This window comes from Letharia columbiana (assembly GCF_014066305.1).
Source record: "Letharia columbiana isolate WasteWater2 chromosome Unknown Sc0000014_s0, whole genome shotgun sequence".
Lineage (NCBI taxonomy): Eukaryota > Fungi > Ascomycota > Lecanoromycetes > Lecanorales > Parmeliaceae > Letharia > Letharia columbiana.
The window spans coordinates 67,501-84,657 of NW_023501053.1; the positions used below are offsets into that span (position 1 = coordinate 67,501).

The 17,157-nt window shown below is 40.2% G+C and overlaps 4 protein-coding genes across 4 annotated transcripts; 3 read left to right on the forward strand and 1 right to left on the reverse strand.

Annotated features, from left to right (window-relative positions):
• Positions 1 to 6,663: 6,663 nt before the first annotated feature.
• HO173_005242 (uncharacterized protein) lies at positions 6,664 to 7,374 on the forward strand (the record flags this gene model as incomplete). The annotated part of the gene is made up of 1 exon (XM_037307160.1): positions 6,664 to 7,374. One exon carries the CDS (start codon positions 6,664 to 6,666, stop codon positions 7,372 to 7,374), a length of 711 nt encoding a protein of 236 aa, XP_037165800.1.
• Positions 7,375 to 8,681: 1,307 nt separating this feature from the next.
• On the forward strand, positions 8,682 to 10,235 carry HO173_005243 (uncharacterized protein; the record flags this gene model as incomplete). Its single annotated transcript, XM_037307161.1, has 3 exons — positions 8,682 to 9,109; positions 9,170 to 9,644; positions 9,702 to 10,235. The coding sequence occupies 3 exons, from the start codon at positions 8,682 to 8,684 to the stop codon at positions 10,233 to 10,235; spliced, it is 1,437 nt and encodes a 478-aa protein (XP_037165801.1).
• Positions 10,236 to 10,448: 213 nt separating this feature from the next.
• HO173_005244 (uncharacterized protein) lies at positions 10,449 to 14,340 on the reverse strand (the record flags this gene model as incomplete). Its single annotated transcript, XM_037307162.1, has 2 exons — positions 10,449 to 10,535; positions 13,780 to 14,340. 2 exons carry the CDS (start codon positions 14,338 to 14,340, stop codon positions 10,449 to 10,451), a joined length of 648 nt encoding a protein of 215 aa, XP_037165802.1.
• Positions 14,341 to 15,106: 766 nt separating this feature from the next.
• HO173_005245 (uncharacterized protein) lies at positions 15,107 to 16,434 on the forward strand (the record flags this gene model as incomplete). The annotated part of the gene is made up of 8 exons (XM_037307163.1): positions 15,107 to 15,156; positions 15,212 to 15,601; positions 15,721 to 15,749; positions 15,806 to 15,907; positions 16,036 to 16,070; positions 16,128 to 16,198; positions 16,262 to 16,322; positions 16,387 to 16,434. 8 exons carry the CDS (start codon positions 15,107 to 15,109, stop codon positions 16,432 to 16,434), a joined length of 786 nt encoding a protein of 261 aa, XP_037165803.1.
• Between the last annotated feature and the right edge of the window lie 723 nt (positions 16,435 to 17,157).

A 17,157-nucleotide genomic window follows, 5' to 3' on the forward strand; every position in this document is an offset into this window, starting at 1 on the left:
TACTGCCGGTCCTCAACATCCCATCCCACACTCTCAACCTTTGGATCCACACTAGCATACGACGGATCGCGCAACTCCTCGTGTTCTGCGTCTTTCCAATATTCGCAAAGTGGTCGCTCTCATGTGATTGGTAGGATACAGAAATCTTACAGGTTGGCAGACCACTCCAACAATGGTAAGAATGGGTGTCGTTGTGTCCATGTTTTGTGAGCGGTCAGAGCGCTTAGTACTCTGATTGATTGATTGATTGATTGATTAAATTATATAAAAGTCTTACCCTAGTGGCCAACTATGCGAGTTACATAATCTATCTAATCCTTTCGGCCAATCATATAATCTTAAATAAATAAGGCTATATAAGTTATCGTTATAATTCTACGTCTTAGATACTTAATCCTTAGAAAGGGGTATATTCTATATCGCTAAAGTCTTTTCATCTTAATCGTATTCTTCTTTTTAACCGCTTACTCTAGTAAATCCTTATTATTAGTTCTTATTAAGGGCTTAATATTACTTAATAAGCTTAATACTCCTTATAAAGTCCGCCGCTATAGAGGCGTAGCGTGGTTTTATTAATATATCTTTATAAGTAATAACTCTCTCATCTGCAAATCTGAAAAGTTCCTTTCCGCACGATTTCCGCCGGGTCCGCACCATAAGCACGATTTAGCACGATTTAGCCTATTCAGCAGACTTTATCTATATTCAAATCCTTTCCGCCAGTTCTATCAGTTTAGCAACTTTAAAAAAATTTAGCAACTTTAAAAATTTTACGCAATGCACTCTAATACACTCTAAGTACTATTCTATATATATATGGCATTAATATATATTATCATCAATATATATATTATTGTGCGCTATATTAGAGTATCACCCACGCGACTAATTTTATTAAATCGTCTAATTCCGTAGCTAAATTTGAGTTGACGTTGATACTCGTTGTCGTAGAACCTTACCGTCGTAACGTCGATTATTAGAACTTTTCTTTTTTCGTGCGTATTGCTGTTAAACTGATAGAACTGGCGGAAAAGATTAGGATAGTTACTAAACCGGCGGAATTTTGGCTGATTTTTAAGATAGTTGCTAAACCGGCGGAATTCTTAATTTCAGCCCTATTCGCAAGATCAGCAATTTGAAATTTAGCAGGAACTTTTCAGATTTGCAGATGTCTTTTATCTTTCTTTCTCTTTAATTTATTATATTTCTTACTTCTTACTAAATAGTCTATATTTATAAAAAATATATTAAGCTATCTACTTCGCTCTATACTTATATTCTTTATTCTCTATATCTAATATTCATCGATTATAAAGAAAGATCTTAAGATCTATTTTCTTAGTTCTTATTTACGTTATTAGCGACGTCTTAGCGCGCTTAACTCTTAAATATAGAAGTTATATTTATTTCGACGATATTAATTAAATTCTTTTAAGAATATTATTTTATTTCTTATTAACTTATTTAATAGTTTATTATTTTATCGCGTAATCTCTAATAGCTATCTTAATTATTAATATTATTTTTATCTATATAATTAATAATTAGACTATTTCGTTAGTATTTATCTTTACTCTTTTATTATAAATTACTCGCTCTCGCTAGCTAATAGCCTTCTTCACCTCTTTATTCGCTTATTTATTATTATTAATATCGATATATACTAGAATCTAATATAATTCTATTACTATCTCGAGATATCTTAGCGAATTAATAATCTATACTATCTATATTATATAGATCTATTCTAAATACTTACTTAAGTCTTCGATAGTCTAAATTAATATTTAATTATCTATATTTACTATAACTCTACTAAGTTATAATCTTATTTAATATATAACTATTATAATTAAAGCTTAAAGAATATCGTATAGCTTTATTAAGTATATTATATATTAGTCGCTTAAGCTTAAATAGATATTAAAAGTAGAATTAATATTTAATAATATAGCTAAAGCTCTCACCTTTTTATTAATCTTATTATCTATATATATTATTATATAATTCTTATTAATCGATCTTTTAGCTAGTTTAGTAGTTCTTTAACGACTTTCTTAATCTTATAAATTATTATTTTAAAAGATTTTTAATTAAGGGCGGCGCTGAAAAGACGTAATTTCTTAATCTTATTAATATCGTTATATTTATTTTCGAATCTATTAGTATATCGCTTTAGTAAACTTAATTTTCTATTCTTTTTAAATTTTCTTTTAAACTTCTATCGCTTAAATCGTAACTTAATAATCTCGCTATATATTAAATTAATAGCGATTTATAAGATAGCTTTCGAGGTAATCTTATCTAGCTATTATTTAATTAATAAAAGATATACTTTTATATTAAGTGCTAAAATAGATATAGCCTTAAATATTTTAATTATTTTTCTTTTATTTAAGATTAAATTCTTTATAGTAATAAGAGATAAATTTTATTATAATTAATAATATCTTTAAGCTAATATTATACTAAGTAGTAGTATATTATTTATAGAATAATTATCGCTTAATAAAGTTATTTTATACTCTTATAATTATTATCCTATATTAATCTAATAATTCTTACTAATATATTAATACTTTTAATAGCTTTAAACCGAATCTTCTTATTATAATAGCTTTATAGTAGTTTAGAGTTAATTTTAACTTCTAGATAGCGAATAAAGCGTCTCGCCTTAATATATTATCTCTTATTAAGTTATAGAAGATAATTTAAGCTAAATCTCTATTTTCTATTAAGATATAGTAGTTAATATTTATTAGAATTAAACTTCGATTTATATTATAACGTCTACTTTATATAAACTTTATCGTAGATTTTATAAAAAGCGTTATAATTTTCCTCGATAGAGTCTCTTATTATTAGAAGATCTATATTATTTATAAAGTCGATAACTATTATTTCTAAGTTAGCGCGATTATTATATTTATCGATAAGATTTAAGTTATAGAAGAGATAAAGTATAGGCGATAGCGATAATTCTTAAGAAATTTCGGTTATTATAGAAGTCTTTAGTATAGAGTATTCGCTTATTTTTAATACTATTATTCTATTAAATAAGAATAATTCTATTTAGTTAACTACTCTTATATCGATTTTTCGCTTTTAAAGATTATAGAGTAGTCGAGGATAAGAGATTTTATTATATATATCTGAAACGTCTAGTAGTAATATTATAACTATTTTATTAAAGTTCTAGACTTAATATATCCTTTCTAGAAGATAGTAAATATCGTATTTATATAATCGTAATCTACGGTCTCCTATATATATAGTCGATAAAAGTCTATATATCTTCGTAAGATATACTATTCTTCTAGTAAGAATAAACTCTATTATCTTTTTATAATATTAAGTAAAGCTATTAATTAGTATTCTTTAGAAATTAAGTAATTCTTACTTAACTTTAAAAGAATAATTATTATTAATATTCTAAAGTGCTCTAGATAGTAATCGTTTATTATATATATATTAAATATTCTATATAGATAAAGAAATAATAATTCTAAAATCTCCTTAAGAATTAGATTAAGAATCGCGTCTCCCCTTAAGACTTTCTTTAATAATACTTATATTATAATCTTTCTTATCTTATTTATAATAATTATATTTATTAGATAAACTTATAAGTATATTATATTAATACTAATATTATTTAACTTCGCCTATATCGATAATAGAAAGAATATTCTTATAAAAGATCTATCTTTAGACTTAATTCGTTATATTCTTATTTATCTTTATTAAATAATAAAGAAAGATATATTTATATTATAAGTTATTTTCTAGTCTACTTAGTCTTTTTCTATATTATTTATAACGACTTATATACCTCTACTATAAACTCTCTAAACGCCTTTCTAATAATTCTCTTAATTAGATTATTTTTTAAAGTTCTTAGCGTTTTATACTTATTCTATACTTTCTTCGAGAGCGTTATTCTTTAGTTTCTTTTTAGCGATTTATAATATCTTTATATTTTCTTATATTCTAGCGTAAATCTCGATCTAGATTATAGCGATAACTTAATAATCGAAGTAAACTTCTTTATAATCGCTTAGATAGAGTTAATAATAGTTATTACTTAATAATTAATATTATCGTTAATAAGATTTTTACTATTTCTTTAAAGATTAATTAGATACTCTTTCGATATTATAACTCTAGCGAGTATCTCTCTTAAGACCTCGATATTTAGTTTATTAAAGTTTTAATATATTATTAATATTAACTCTATTACGACTAGCTTAAACTTTATAAAAATTAAAAGATAATTAAATTCGCTTTTAAAAATATTTTCGATATTATAGTTAATAATATTTATTATTAATACTAAAATAGCGAATAGTAGATCTATTATTATTTAATAGTTTTCTTTATATATTACTATTTTTATTAGTAATGCTTATTTTATAGTAAATTCTTTCGCTATAAGTATTAGTTCTTCTACTCTCTTATTAATATAAGTATTTAATTCTTCTTATATTATATAATAAAGATTAAAGTCGCCTAGTATAATCTATTTATTATTTTTAGACTTTATAAGCGTCTTATATAATTTATTAAATTCGTTTATTTATTAGTTATTGAGATTATAGATATTATATATATATATAATTTTATTATTTTCGAATTTAATATTAAGAGTGTAGAGGTTCGATAAGTAATATAATAAATATTATTACTTTAATAATATTCTCTTATTAATATAGAAGTATATTTATATATTATTATAATAGGGGTAAATTAAATTAAATCTATTCTTTAGAAGATAATATAACGTATTTATATTAGTATTTCTCTAGAGCTTCTAAATTACTACTATATTAATATTATAGATCTTTTTATTATCGAAGAGTTCTATTATAATCGTTTTAAATTTCTTTATATTATATTATAGTATTAATAGCTAATTAAAGTATACTATTATTTCTCGATATTATTATTAGTATTACTTACTCGCTTCGCCTAATCTATAGAGTTTATCTCTTCTTTCTAAGTATTCTTCTTTTCTTAATTATCGATAAATCGAATATATTCTCTTTATTTCTATTAACGAGAATTGTAATTCTCTTATTACTACTCTTTTAATTTAGAGGCTATCTATCGTCTTTAAAATTATTAATTTCCTCTATCGCTATATCGTTCTTATATTATTTAGCTTCGTCTATTACTTTAAAAAGCGATCTATTTCTAGATAAGACTCTTATTAATAATATAAAAGTATATCTTTTTTACTTAACTAGAGATTTAATATAATAGTTCTTTCGAGATTTAACGCTCTAATTTCTCTTCTATTAATTATTCTATCTTTATCTACTAGCTTACCGCGCGTAAATATTAATTTTAAAAAAATTTCTTATTTCGCCTATAATTAAATATATTCTAAAAGTAGTTATTTAATTAATCGCTTATTTAATAGCTAGTCGATATCTTCTTTATTATTATAAATCGTAAAGAAGTCTATTATCTCGCTATTCTTATTCTTACTATTCTCTCTTCTTTACTATATATATCTTATTTTAAGCCTTATATAATCTCTTTAAATCAGTATTTACAGTATCGGCCGTATAATCTTTATAATAATACTCTTTTAAGCATTTCCTATATACTAAGTAATTCTTTTTAGAGTATATAGTTAATAGATAATCGTATTTTCAGTATATAAAGTATTACTTGATTTATACTACTTATTATAAATGTAATAGCTATATAGTTTTAAATCGATAACTAAGTCTTCTTTTAATACTCTATTTTCTTTCTCTAAGAATACTAATTTAATAATTAATAAACTCTTATTATAACTCTCTTTATTCGCGCTAAACTAGTCTAGCTATACTATATTAAAACTTAGCGTATTAATATTCTTATTCTAAATTCTTTTAATTATTATAATTATATCTTTAATATTAAATATATTAATTCTTACTCTATAAAGTAGAAGACTATATATTTTAGTAATTACTCTCGCGCTATTACTTATCTTTAGAGTCTAATTCTTACTTTTTCTTAGTTTATTCGCCTTCTCTTTTTATAACTATAATATATATATCGTTACTTACTAGCCTTCTAGCCGTTCTAATAGATTTTCTTATAATATTTATATTCTTTATATATTTATTAACTATCGTAATTATCTTATTTAATATCTTTTCCTCTAATACTTTACTAGCTATCTCATCTTATAGCTTTATAATAATCTCGTTTAGCTTATTATATAATACTTAGTCTTATTTTAATATTACTAATAATATAATAAGAATTTTTAAAAAAATTTTATTAAATTTAAATTTTTTAGTTGCAGCTGTATGCGATTGATACAGGGGTTAGGCGTCCCCTAATTCCAATTAAAGAGGTACTGGTTTTACTAAGTACTTTGAATACGTGTATCTACTTTCTATAGCTCAATAATATAGCATGAGCGTTGTGCGAAAGTTTTGTCCGCTTAGTACTCTGCAGTTGCGCCTGATATGTATTTAGAGTATTAGCGTATCCTAATTAGTACTAGCGCAAGGCCCATGAACTTGCTGTCCAACCCCACCAAGGGGGGGTTGAAGAAGAGATATCAGCATTGACAATCCAATTTTCCATGAGACTTCCCTTCGCCTTACCCCGTCTACGCCGAAGATTACATACAAAGCCATCACTAGCCGTTAGGATCCAATGGCATTCGAGCATACCGCAGCTTGTACGGTGGCCTTCCCACCAGAGATCTGGAGGATCGTGTTGCGCAGCTTTGGTACGCAGCCCCAGGATCTCGTCGAACTGTGGACAGGATGCCGTGGGGTCTCCCGACATTTCAAGCACGAGGTCGAAGAGCTCTGCATCGCAGACTACCTCACCCGCACCCGGCTACAGTTCGAAATGACCACCACCCAACGCTTCAACGGAAACTCGAGGATTCAATTTCACGATCACCACGTACACACGGAGTACAATCGTATTTCTGTGGACAGAGCCGGGGCAATCTTCCAAGCAAAAGATGACGACAAGGCAAAGCTCCTCAAACAGATGCACAATGGAGCGGATTTTCCTGGGCCAAGTCATCTTGTGGACTTCTCGAGGCCATTTGATGGCGTCGCTCTGCCGGGAGTCTGCTTTCACGCGAATGGTGATGTCGAAGTCGGTTGGAGAGAGCTCTTTGCCGCCATTCTTGCCGAACTGAAGTATTACTACCGAACATGCTGGATTCTCTTAAAGCTTCCCAGCTGTACCCTTACCGCAAGAGAATCGCGGCACTTGCTATTATTGGAACGGTCAAGGGAAGCGGAGATGTTTGAATCCAACATGAGCAAAGCAACGCAAGCGGAGGCTCCTCGCGCGCGTGTGTTTCGCATGGTCGTTTCGCGTTTCTGGATAGAGACTGAGACCTAGTCATAAGTTAATTGCTCTTTGAAAACTGGTGATGGTTTGTGAGGATGCTAACGACTACTTGGATATACTCTGGCGGGTTCATTCGCGTACAGATCCTACCTTCGAGAACGAGATATTGTGCACAACGCAAGCACTAATGGCCACGAAGGATTCTGGAGCAGACCATCACGCAATCAACCGCATGGATTCTTACCCAGTGGCCCAACAGATACTTTCTACATACCACTTGCCGCAGCAACCACCACGGCCTCAGTCTCATCGCACCAACAACCACAGCCTACACGCTCACTTTCAGCAACCCTTGTTCATTTAGCGCCGTCATTGTTATCACTTTCGTCCTGACTTCCACCTTCGCTTTCAAAGTCGTCGCTCTCCTCATCGTCGGCTCAATCATCTGCCTTGATCGTCCCTGAAAGTGTCATCTTTCACTCTCTTCCCAGTAAAATGGTCATCTGAACCCGCATCTGAGTGGGTTCCCACTTATTCGAGGTCATTTGCATGGTCAGTAGACCCCTTCTTGGGATCGGCAACACTTTATGCCCCGAAATTGGATCTTGCGGCACTGCACTTCTCATTCAGCTAGATTTGGTAATCGAAGCGTTCAGCCTGACTATTTGCAGCCGTCGCGATCTTGTTCGCAGAGACTCTGTGTACTTATGCACGATCAAAGGCTACAGACCAAATCATGGGGTCCAAAGATGGCCGAAAGATGACCTCAGCCTTTGTTTCCGTTGCTATTACCTCCGTCATTTTGCTAGGGATGTGGACCGTTGCAATTGCTACCTACCTTGACAGCTTGCCTGGAGTGGGGGACAAGAATGGATTGGCACGCTAGAAAGACCGCTTGTTTAGGTGCAGGTTTGGGGAACGCTACCCCGCAAGATACGTACATTGCAGCCATTGAACATGGTTGCACTGCCCCGGAGTGGGGGAAACATCACGATAAGGACAAGGCTGCAAGGCAACCACGGTTCGCCTTACTGATCCGTAGCTCCGGCGGCTAGAAGATAACCTCGAATGGTCGACGTCGAAACATTGGGAACCAATGAAAAGCTGTCAGTCTCCAAGCTTGACGTCTCCGCCATTGGGTTTGTCCGTTGGTCACTGCTAGTATTGCTGTGCATGCTATCACGGACGAGTCATCAGCACCAGGCTAGGATAGATTTAATCGACTCCACGATGGCCGGAGTGTGGGCGGCTATAAGGCTGTGCGAGAATCCTTCTCTATTCCCTGTCTACGAATATCATTTCTCACATATTCATCGTTCGGACTTGTGTCGTTGCTTGACTCTCGATCCTCATTAGATATGGACCCTCTGTCAGTCTCGGCCTCGATAATCGGGATCACTACCGCAGCTGTACAAGTCTCGCGTCTGCTGAAGACATTCGTCGATGGTGCAAATGGAGCATCCACATCCGCACGCGGTGTCCTCATGGAAGTGACAGGCATCTATGCGTGCCTGCATCAGCTGCAAGGTTTCTTAATAGGAAATGAAGAAGCGGCTAGGCCCCGAAGATCTCTCATCATGATTGAGCAGGTCATCATTGTATTCACAGACTGTGTCTCCATCTTCTCTGAGCTCGAGCAGACACTCGAATCGCTAAAGACAGGGGAGCACATGCGATTAATAGACAGATTGAAATGGGCGTCCAAGGAGGCTGCTATCTCAAAACTACTCGCACGACTTCAGGCCTCAAAGGCATCACTGAATTTCATGCTGACGATTTTGACTTGGTAAGCGGGTAATTGATCGGTGAGGTCGATCGACCAACACTGACGACCTGTGGTTGTTAGTACATCGATAGATTGGGCCGAAGCCTCGATGCGCAACCTCACCAGCCTAGTGCAGGAAGTGCTAAAGACAAACGTTAACATGGCTTCCCGGCTAAAGAATCTTGAAAGGATGCATCCAGCTCTAGCCGCCTCCTTACGTACATCGCAAAACGATACCGCCAGAAGCGAAGGAACTGAAAGCCGTGCCGTTAGCCGGACGACCTATTACAAATTCACCTTCGAGGAAGAGCTCGAGACGTCTCCGGTTTACAAAAGAGCGGGCATGAATCAAAGCAGATTCTCCAAATCTTTGACCTCCTCAAATGGCCCTTCGTGTTTGTCAGGCCTCAGTCTTTCAGACGTTAGCAACGTCTCCGCTATCGCGCTCCCGATATCCTCTATGGAGCTTTGGAATCATCACCGGTATCGACCCGACAATGCCGGGTCCGCAACCGCTGCCACATCATTGGATGCGTGGTACAATCCACCAGCGAAGGTGCCTATGGCCGGGCTAAGCCCAATATAAGGCCCCAAATGCTGACACTCAACACAGAAAAGTGCCTTCATACGAACAGCCTACTTCAACGGCCAGTATACAAATCAGTACGCACAGTCAAAATTCACCGGACATCTGATATACCGGCGCTTTACCATCACCGCGCCTCACTCTCCGCCCGTCTTCACCGAAGGAGCAATCATGCCACAGAGTCCGAAAGAGCTTGAGCGGATTGGCGAGGAGGCTTCCGAAAAAGATGAGAGGTTTGAACTCGAAGACACAGGCATCGAGAACGCAGCGCCGACGGAGCTCGAAGGCGGACAAATCGCCTTGAAAAGCGCTCTGAACATGGACGCATCTGATTTGCACGCCACCCCTGACGCAGCTCTGCGCTCCTCGCCGCAAAAGCCCCTACCATTATCGTCTCCTGAGACTTGGAAAGGCGGCAAGACGCTTGCTGCACGCCGTCGCAGAATCCGCAGTACCTCGCCTTTGATCAAGCTGACCAAGCCGCTGGCGGGTATGGGAGATTCGCGAAACTGGAAATTGTCAGTCTTGCATAAATTCGCTACGATACAGTACACCTTATAGTTTTGTAATTCGACCTCCCCATCAGCAATAACTTATTTTACCGGTCACGTCTATTGGTTTGCTACTTCGCTTTTTGGACGCAGGGCCGAACATTGACGCAATAGAGTGGTGGGTGCCTGTCCCTTCATCATCTGTAAATACCATTCCTTTCAATCTAACACTGTGCGGCTCGATGGCTTGCAGGCAAAGTCCCTTTGCGACATTGGGGTGTTGTCAAAACCACTTCTTCAACTTGCTCAAACTAGCAAGGTAAGACCTAATATCGATTAGCAGATTCGCGGTGGCCATCTTGGCTTCCAACTGCATGTGTCCTCTTAGCGAATTGCAGTCTCCATGCTCATGCGTTAGATTGTAGTGGCCGTATGGAACATCACAATGCATATCAAGAGGACAAGTCCTAGGCTGCCCATGCAAGCACCACGGCACCGATCCAGTTCGGCACATGATCGTGATTATTGGATTGAAGGCGCCAGGGCTATGGATTTGTCGGCGTCACGAGCCTCGATTTCTTTGACAGACTTCGTTGATTGAATCCTCCTGTCAATCATCGCAAAACTCTCTCCCTCAGTAACGTTCGATTGCGCGAATTTAATCATCAATACATACCTCCTCCCTTCAAAATGGAGGAACCGCTATTTCTACGCCAAACCCAAACCGATATCCCGAAGATTCACAGATCCCTCGCGGTCACGCTGTTTGAATGACTGCATTGCCAAAGAAACTTTGGCGGGGGCCCGAGTATCCAGCCTCATAAATTACGGTCAGTAAAAGGTCGTTCGATGAGTTGTTGTCCTGGGCCATATCGCTGCTAGACGCAGAAGAACTTGTGTTGACTCGAGTTCGAGAACCCAGAACGGGATTTGGAAAAGAAGTATTGCATTGCATAGGATTGACGGACTTCTCGTCACAGGAGAGCTTGAACCTAGCTTGAGAAAACGCTAGTATGACCATGTATCATACATACTTGTCGCCCCAGAGATCCATGATCTTCACCAACTGTCAGGACACGAGCCAGCAGGCGTCTGCACAGTGCTCGTAGTTAGCGGTGAGTGGAGAGACTTGACGAGTGCTTTATATCGAAAGCCTATAGAAGTCGCTGAGTACGTATCGTACGATTCATCAAGCAACAAGCGGAGCTTTCCTGGGCTGAAATTTACAGATTTTGCAGGGAGTTTAGACGAAAAATTCTTTGATCTAGAGGCCCGATGGGAGAAGAATCGTCAACATCATGGAAACCCGAGTCTACAGACCTTCAAATGGAGCAGATCTAGGATTGAAAACCCGTGCTATTCCCAGAAGATCAAGCGTCAGAGCTACTCAGTGCAGCTCGCAGAAGAACTCCGTTCATCCGACAATGCCTACGAGACGCCAAGCCCGGATAGTAGCCGTGTCTTCAAGTGCCTGAAGCAAGGGAAAGATACGATGAGCGCGCACGTGGTGTCCATTTGAGAGAAAAAGGCGGGTGGTGTTTAGGTAACCAGTCGACCAGAGGCGTGGAGGGGTTCAGCGGCGAAAGGACGAATGCAGATCACAGGGATGAATGGACGAGTTCAACAGTGCTCGATGATTTGTCTTTCGAGGAATACACGGATCGTATTGCCAATGGCGAAGGCGTACATCTTGACAAGCCAAAATCAGTGGCTTCCGCATGAGTGTGAGGATTGAAAAGGAAGAAGAAGAAGTGCTTGAGTGGAGAATCAGCGGCGACGATGCTACCGTCGACCGTGTGAGAGAAGGTGGCCCTTTCTTAAAGCTCGGAGCATTTCATTAGCGCTCATTAGCGGATGGGAACGCAGAAAGGCTTCAAGTGCAACCTTGTACGCCACGTAGCTCTAGGAGCGGAGCCCATCAATTCCGACACTCTAATGACTGAAAGATCTTCTGATCTTCTGATGCTGCTGAGTCTATGTCTCGAGCAATGCAGCTGCCCCAGCATGTCAATGATGAGCAGGTCCAAAGACCAGCGGAAGTAACGACAGGTGTTGTTCAGAGAATGGAGATAGAGTGGCGGGAAGTGGTGCATCCTCTTGAGCTCCACGAGGAGATCGTGGAGGTTACTACGACTCCAATGGACAGAAAGTACGAGTTCCGCAACGAGGGGTCAATTCGGGGAATAAGTATACTCTACGACGTTTGCGTCATTACGCTTGTTTTCTACCTCGTACTCCTGCCGTTGCAAGCAAGCGAGCATCTGGCCATACTCAAGTCGCTGTATGCATCTTACCCATGAACTCCAACAAGGTCAGCCGCTTTCCCCCCACGGGGCCATTGGTCGCTTCTTCGCTAGACGTTGCTGTGACATCCAATTTGATCCAGCTGCCTACCCTCTGCATACCCTCATCTCCCGGGCATGGGTTCCGCTGCCTGTGGACTGCCAGGCTTGAAAGCGCAAGATCTGTGGATCTCGAACGTCTGTTCAGAGCCAGTCATGCAGAAAGGTCATCAAGCCACAGGGGGCATGTCTTTGTCGGATCACCGCTCAAAGGAACCAGGTCAGAGGCAGACACTGACACTCTGTATGCATGACTGGCTTTGCAGCACGTTGTTTGGCGCGTCTTCTGTTCTCGGCACCATGAGTTTGGATTGGGTCTTTGTAACCCTGAGGATACCTATCACTTTCAGGGCACATTGTGGTGGCTGTCGGTTTGACATCGGTGTCTTGACTTTCGACATCTCCACTTGTCGTGAATCGGCGGGAAGCAATGCTCAACAAAGACCACTGGCTACATGAGGAGTCCCCCAGCAATTGAAAGACAGAGCAAGATTGAGCAGAGTTCACAGTAAGTCTTGTAATCTATTGAGATCCTTTCCGCTCGCAGACTCGTCTCAGTGGATGCGCATTGCTTCCAGAGTTGTGCAATACGCACCCAACTTGATGCATGTGCCGAAGTACTGAAGCTATGTACATTGCGATCTCCCCGGAGTAAAAAATGCGCCATCAGCCGTCTCTGTGGACTAGGAAAGCTGGAAATCTATACAGCGTAGGGGCCATGTCTCCCATTCCGTGCGGTTCCCCGAGGGTCATAGCTCCTAACGTGTGCGTGTTTCGTCCGTTCCATGCCTTACTCCATTCACAAACTGTAGCAAGAAGTGGCACAGGTCATCAGCCAGGTAACTCATACGGTTCTAAGTTCCCAATGTCGTCAACGGCTTCAAGCTCTAAATCACTGCCCGGGGTGTAGGGAACAAGTTGGCAAGAGGAAGACCAGCAGGTGCAGGTCTTGCTGTGGATCGCAACTGCACAGCCGACAACCAAAGCACCAACCCCAAGGATATATTGCGCTAGCGTAAAACCGCCTGATAGGTCGTTGTGAGGTATGGAACGCCACAAAGCCGGGACTAGACTACCCACGATTGTAAGGAAGCCAAGAAAGATAAGGATATAGCATGCGCGTATCCTATTGAAGACTGAAAGACAGAAATTTTTCGATGACCGGTGTGCTGGTAAATCCTGCTTGGGATATGGCAGCCACCTTTGCTCTGCTGTTGGGGAGAAGAGTGTATTTTGCGGCCGTGGTTGTAATTGTGCTGAAATATCACGTACTCGAGCCCGGGATTCCGCCTGCCAGTAGATATCAAGAAAGCGTCTTGAATCGCCTTGAGGGTAAGGATCTGATGCGTCTGGGGACCCGGAGAGACCGAGCGAGGGTCCACATCCTGGCGGAATGGAGATTGTTGGCTGATTGTGCCTCCCGGTGAACTCGCTCGCAAAAGAGAACCGGCTCTCGGGGAGGTCTACAGTTGCGATGTCGTATTTGATCGATGTCAGTTGTCTTCTCAGCCTCTCAATGTTGCCTTTCTTCCTTATCCATTGCCAGTGATCGCCTCCGATATGCTCACCAGCTTTTGGTAAATTATGCTGAAGAAAGCGGTCGACTCTGCTAAGATCCTTCATGAGCGGTCGTCTAGTCACATCCTCTCGAGATGATGGTAACATTGATGCATTGAACAATGATGCCTGGACAAGATGGATAGCTCTCTCAAGCTCAGAAATCTCGGTTTCGAGACAGCTGACCTCATTTGGAAGATCCCTGAAGGCTTCGATAAATGTAAAACATAGATGGGCGGTGGCAGCGAAGCCGGCGACCGCGGATACAGGGTCCATGGTCGGGGACACAGAAATTGAACAGCGTCAAACAAGACACGCAACATGTTCACCCAGCAAATCTCAGACTATACTTATTGGGGAGAGAGCCAGTCGACTTAGCATAAGCTAAGTAGGAGATGGTGATGTTGCGAAGAAAAAGGGAAGAGATCCAAGTCTGACTGCACCACCAGCACAGCCTTGTTGAGCCTTCAGCCTTGGGGAAGGGCAAACGCAGTATGCTGCCAAGGAAGGCCACGGCAGGCGCTACTCAGCCAATTGAATTGAGGTCCCTTGTTCATAGGGCACGATATTTGCACGATGCTCTGTACCATATTATGATTTATCAGGGTCTGAAACATAGATATCGCTGCTGCTCGTTGGTAATGCCTTACGAAGGACCCTGAGTATCCCTTTCACTCCGCTGTCAATCATCTTGATTGAATGTTTACGAGAAACAAAGGTAGCCTCGATCCAAGGCAATGTGTCGGAAAAGGTGGCAGTCGAAACAATAGACATACTTCAAACATCGACAAATGCAGCAGGAACAAGGACGCTTCTCGACTACTGTTAAATACTTGGGTATTGATGGCTGAGATTCATGTAAATTCTTGGACATTTCGGCGCACCATTCTGCCAAAAATTGCGCTCAGCCTTACAGACAACGCTAGGGAAGCGCCAAGATTTCGCAGTGGCACATTATTTTTCCACGTCTTGCCCGCAAAAGTTGAACCTTTTGTCAAACATCTGTGTCTGATACCACTGCACGCATTGACGAGCCATCACAATGCCTCAAAATGATTACATCGATCGGCATACAAAGCTTCATGGAAAAAGGTAAGCTGTGCAATCCCCACACCCTCTTTCCATCCCCACTAACCACTCTTCACAGACTGGACCATGACGAACGAGTCCGAAAGCGCACCGCGCGAGAGGCCCACAAAGTCGCAAAAGATTCACAGAGCTTCACCGGGCTACGGGCGAAGCTCTACCAGAAGAAGAGGCACCATGAAAAGATACAGATGAAGAAGCAGATCCGGCAGAAGGAGGAGAGCAATGTCAAATCGGCAGGCCCCCAAGAGCCATCCTCTACGCCTTTACCTCAATACCTACTCGATCGGAGTCAGCCTAGCAATGCGAAAGCATTGTCGAGTGCGATCAAGAACAAGCGGAAAGACTCGGCGGCGAAGTTCAGTGTGCCGTTACCGAAGGTGAAGGGGATATCGGAGGAGGAGATGTTTAAAGTGGTGAAGACGGGGAAGAAGACCGCTAAGAAGGGATGGTGAGTGCGATCCGGGGCATCCCCAGCAAAGAGTCTTTGGACTTCTCATAAACAACCCGGCTGTGCCTTGGGGGCTCGGCATTCGCCTCAAGAGAAAGCTACTGACTTCGAACCTACAGGAAGCGAATGATCACCAAGCCAACATTTGGTTCGTGCCTAAGCCTATGTTCTAGCAAACGGATCATACTAATTGTCCATTTGTAGTTGGACCTGACTTCACCCGTCGAGTGGTCAAGTACGAGAGATTCATACGGCCGATGGGTTTACGATACAAGAAGGCTCATGTTACACACCCCGAGCTCAAAGGTAAGTTGCAAAAGTACAGGCAACCAACCGGGAGTCCTTTCTGCTGCCGGTCAAATCCCAAAGCGACATTGGATTCCCAGCTGCATTAAATAGAAGCAAAGGGTTGCTGACTCGGAGGACGCCAATAGTAACCGTTCAGCTCCCGATCATATCAGTCAAGAAGGTAATCGACCAACACCTTCCATCAATATACCTGCAACGTTCCTGACACGAAACACAGAATCCGCAAAATCCCATGTACACACAATTGGGCGTACTCAGTAAAGGCACAATAATCGAATGTAATGTCAGGTATGCTCTCCTCTCATCCCCACACCATAACGAACGAGTCGTATCTAACGCCTCTACCATCAGTGAACTAGGGATGGTAACAGCAGGCGGCAAAGTGATATGGGGCAGATATGCTCAAATAACCGTAAGTTCCATTTCTCTCAAAGGGGTCAAAACGCAAGCGAGTCTGTCCTGACGTCCACATCAAGAACAACTGCGAGATGGACGGCTGCGTCAACGCAGTCCTGCTCGTATGAAACGCACGTCCGGTGAATGAGCGATGCCTTTCGCAAAAGACGGCCGCCGTCCTGGCGTCCCCCAGCGAGGCATACAACAAGGCCCAAGAGCTGTCGAATCCAGATCGGCGGATCTGCCCAGTGGGGCCGATTGGTGCATGGAAGCAGAGGATGTAGATGATACCCATAGAGATTATTCGAGACGAACACGATGACGCTATAGCCGTTCTGCTTTACCACAGTACCCGTGCTTGCTTTCCTGTGCTCCGTTTCGGCTTTCCAAGAAACCCTTCCCCCACCCCCCTCCCAAAAAAAAAGAAGAAGAAGAAGGAACGAACGAACGAAAATACCAACACGAGGCTCCCAAAGAAAAGAAAGCAAAGGATAGGAAACACGCAACGTGGATAGCATAGCATAGCACACGGGTGAGGATAAAAAAATAGACCTCGAAGGCGGACGGGATCCATAACATGATCTGACTTCGAGAAGAGGGTTGGGAGATTGTTGTGCGGGTAGAGAGGGTAGAGTACCGGTGTAGGTAAGAAGACGGGCTCTGGCTCGCTGCGTGCGTGGATCCGATCACTGTCTGCCGAATACCGATCAAAGAAAGAGCCTCTTGGTAGATTGTCTTCCGTGAGAGGGGGTGTTTGATTGTTTTTTGAGTTGGGATGGGGGTATTGATTGATTGATTGATTGATTGATCGCCAAAACAGAAACTTCAATGCATCATCGAAGTTCGAGCGC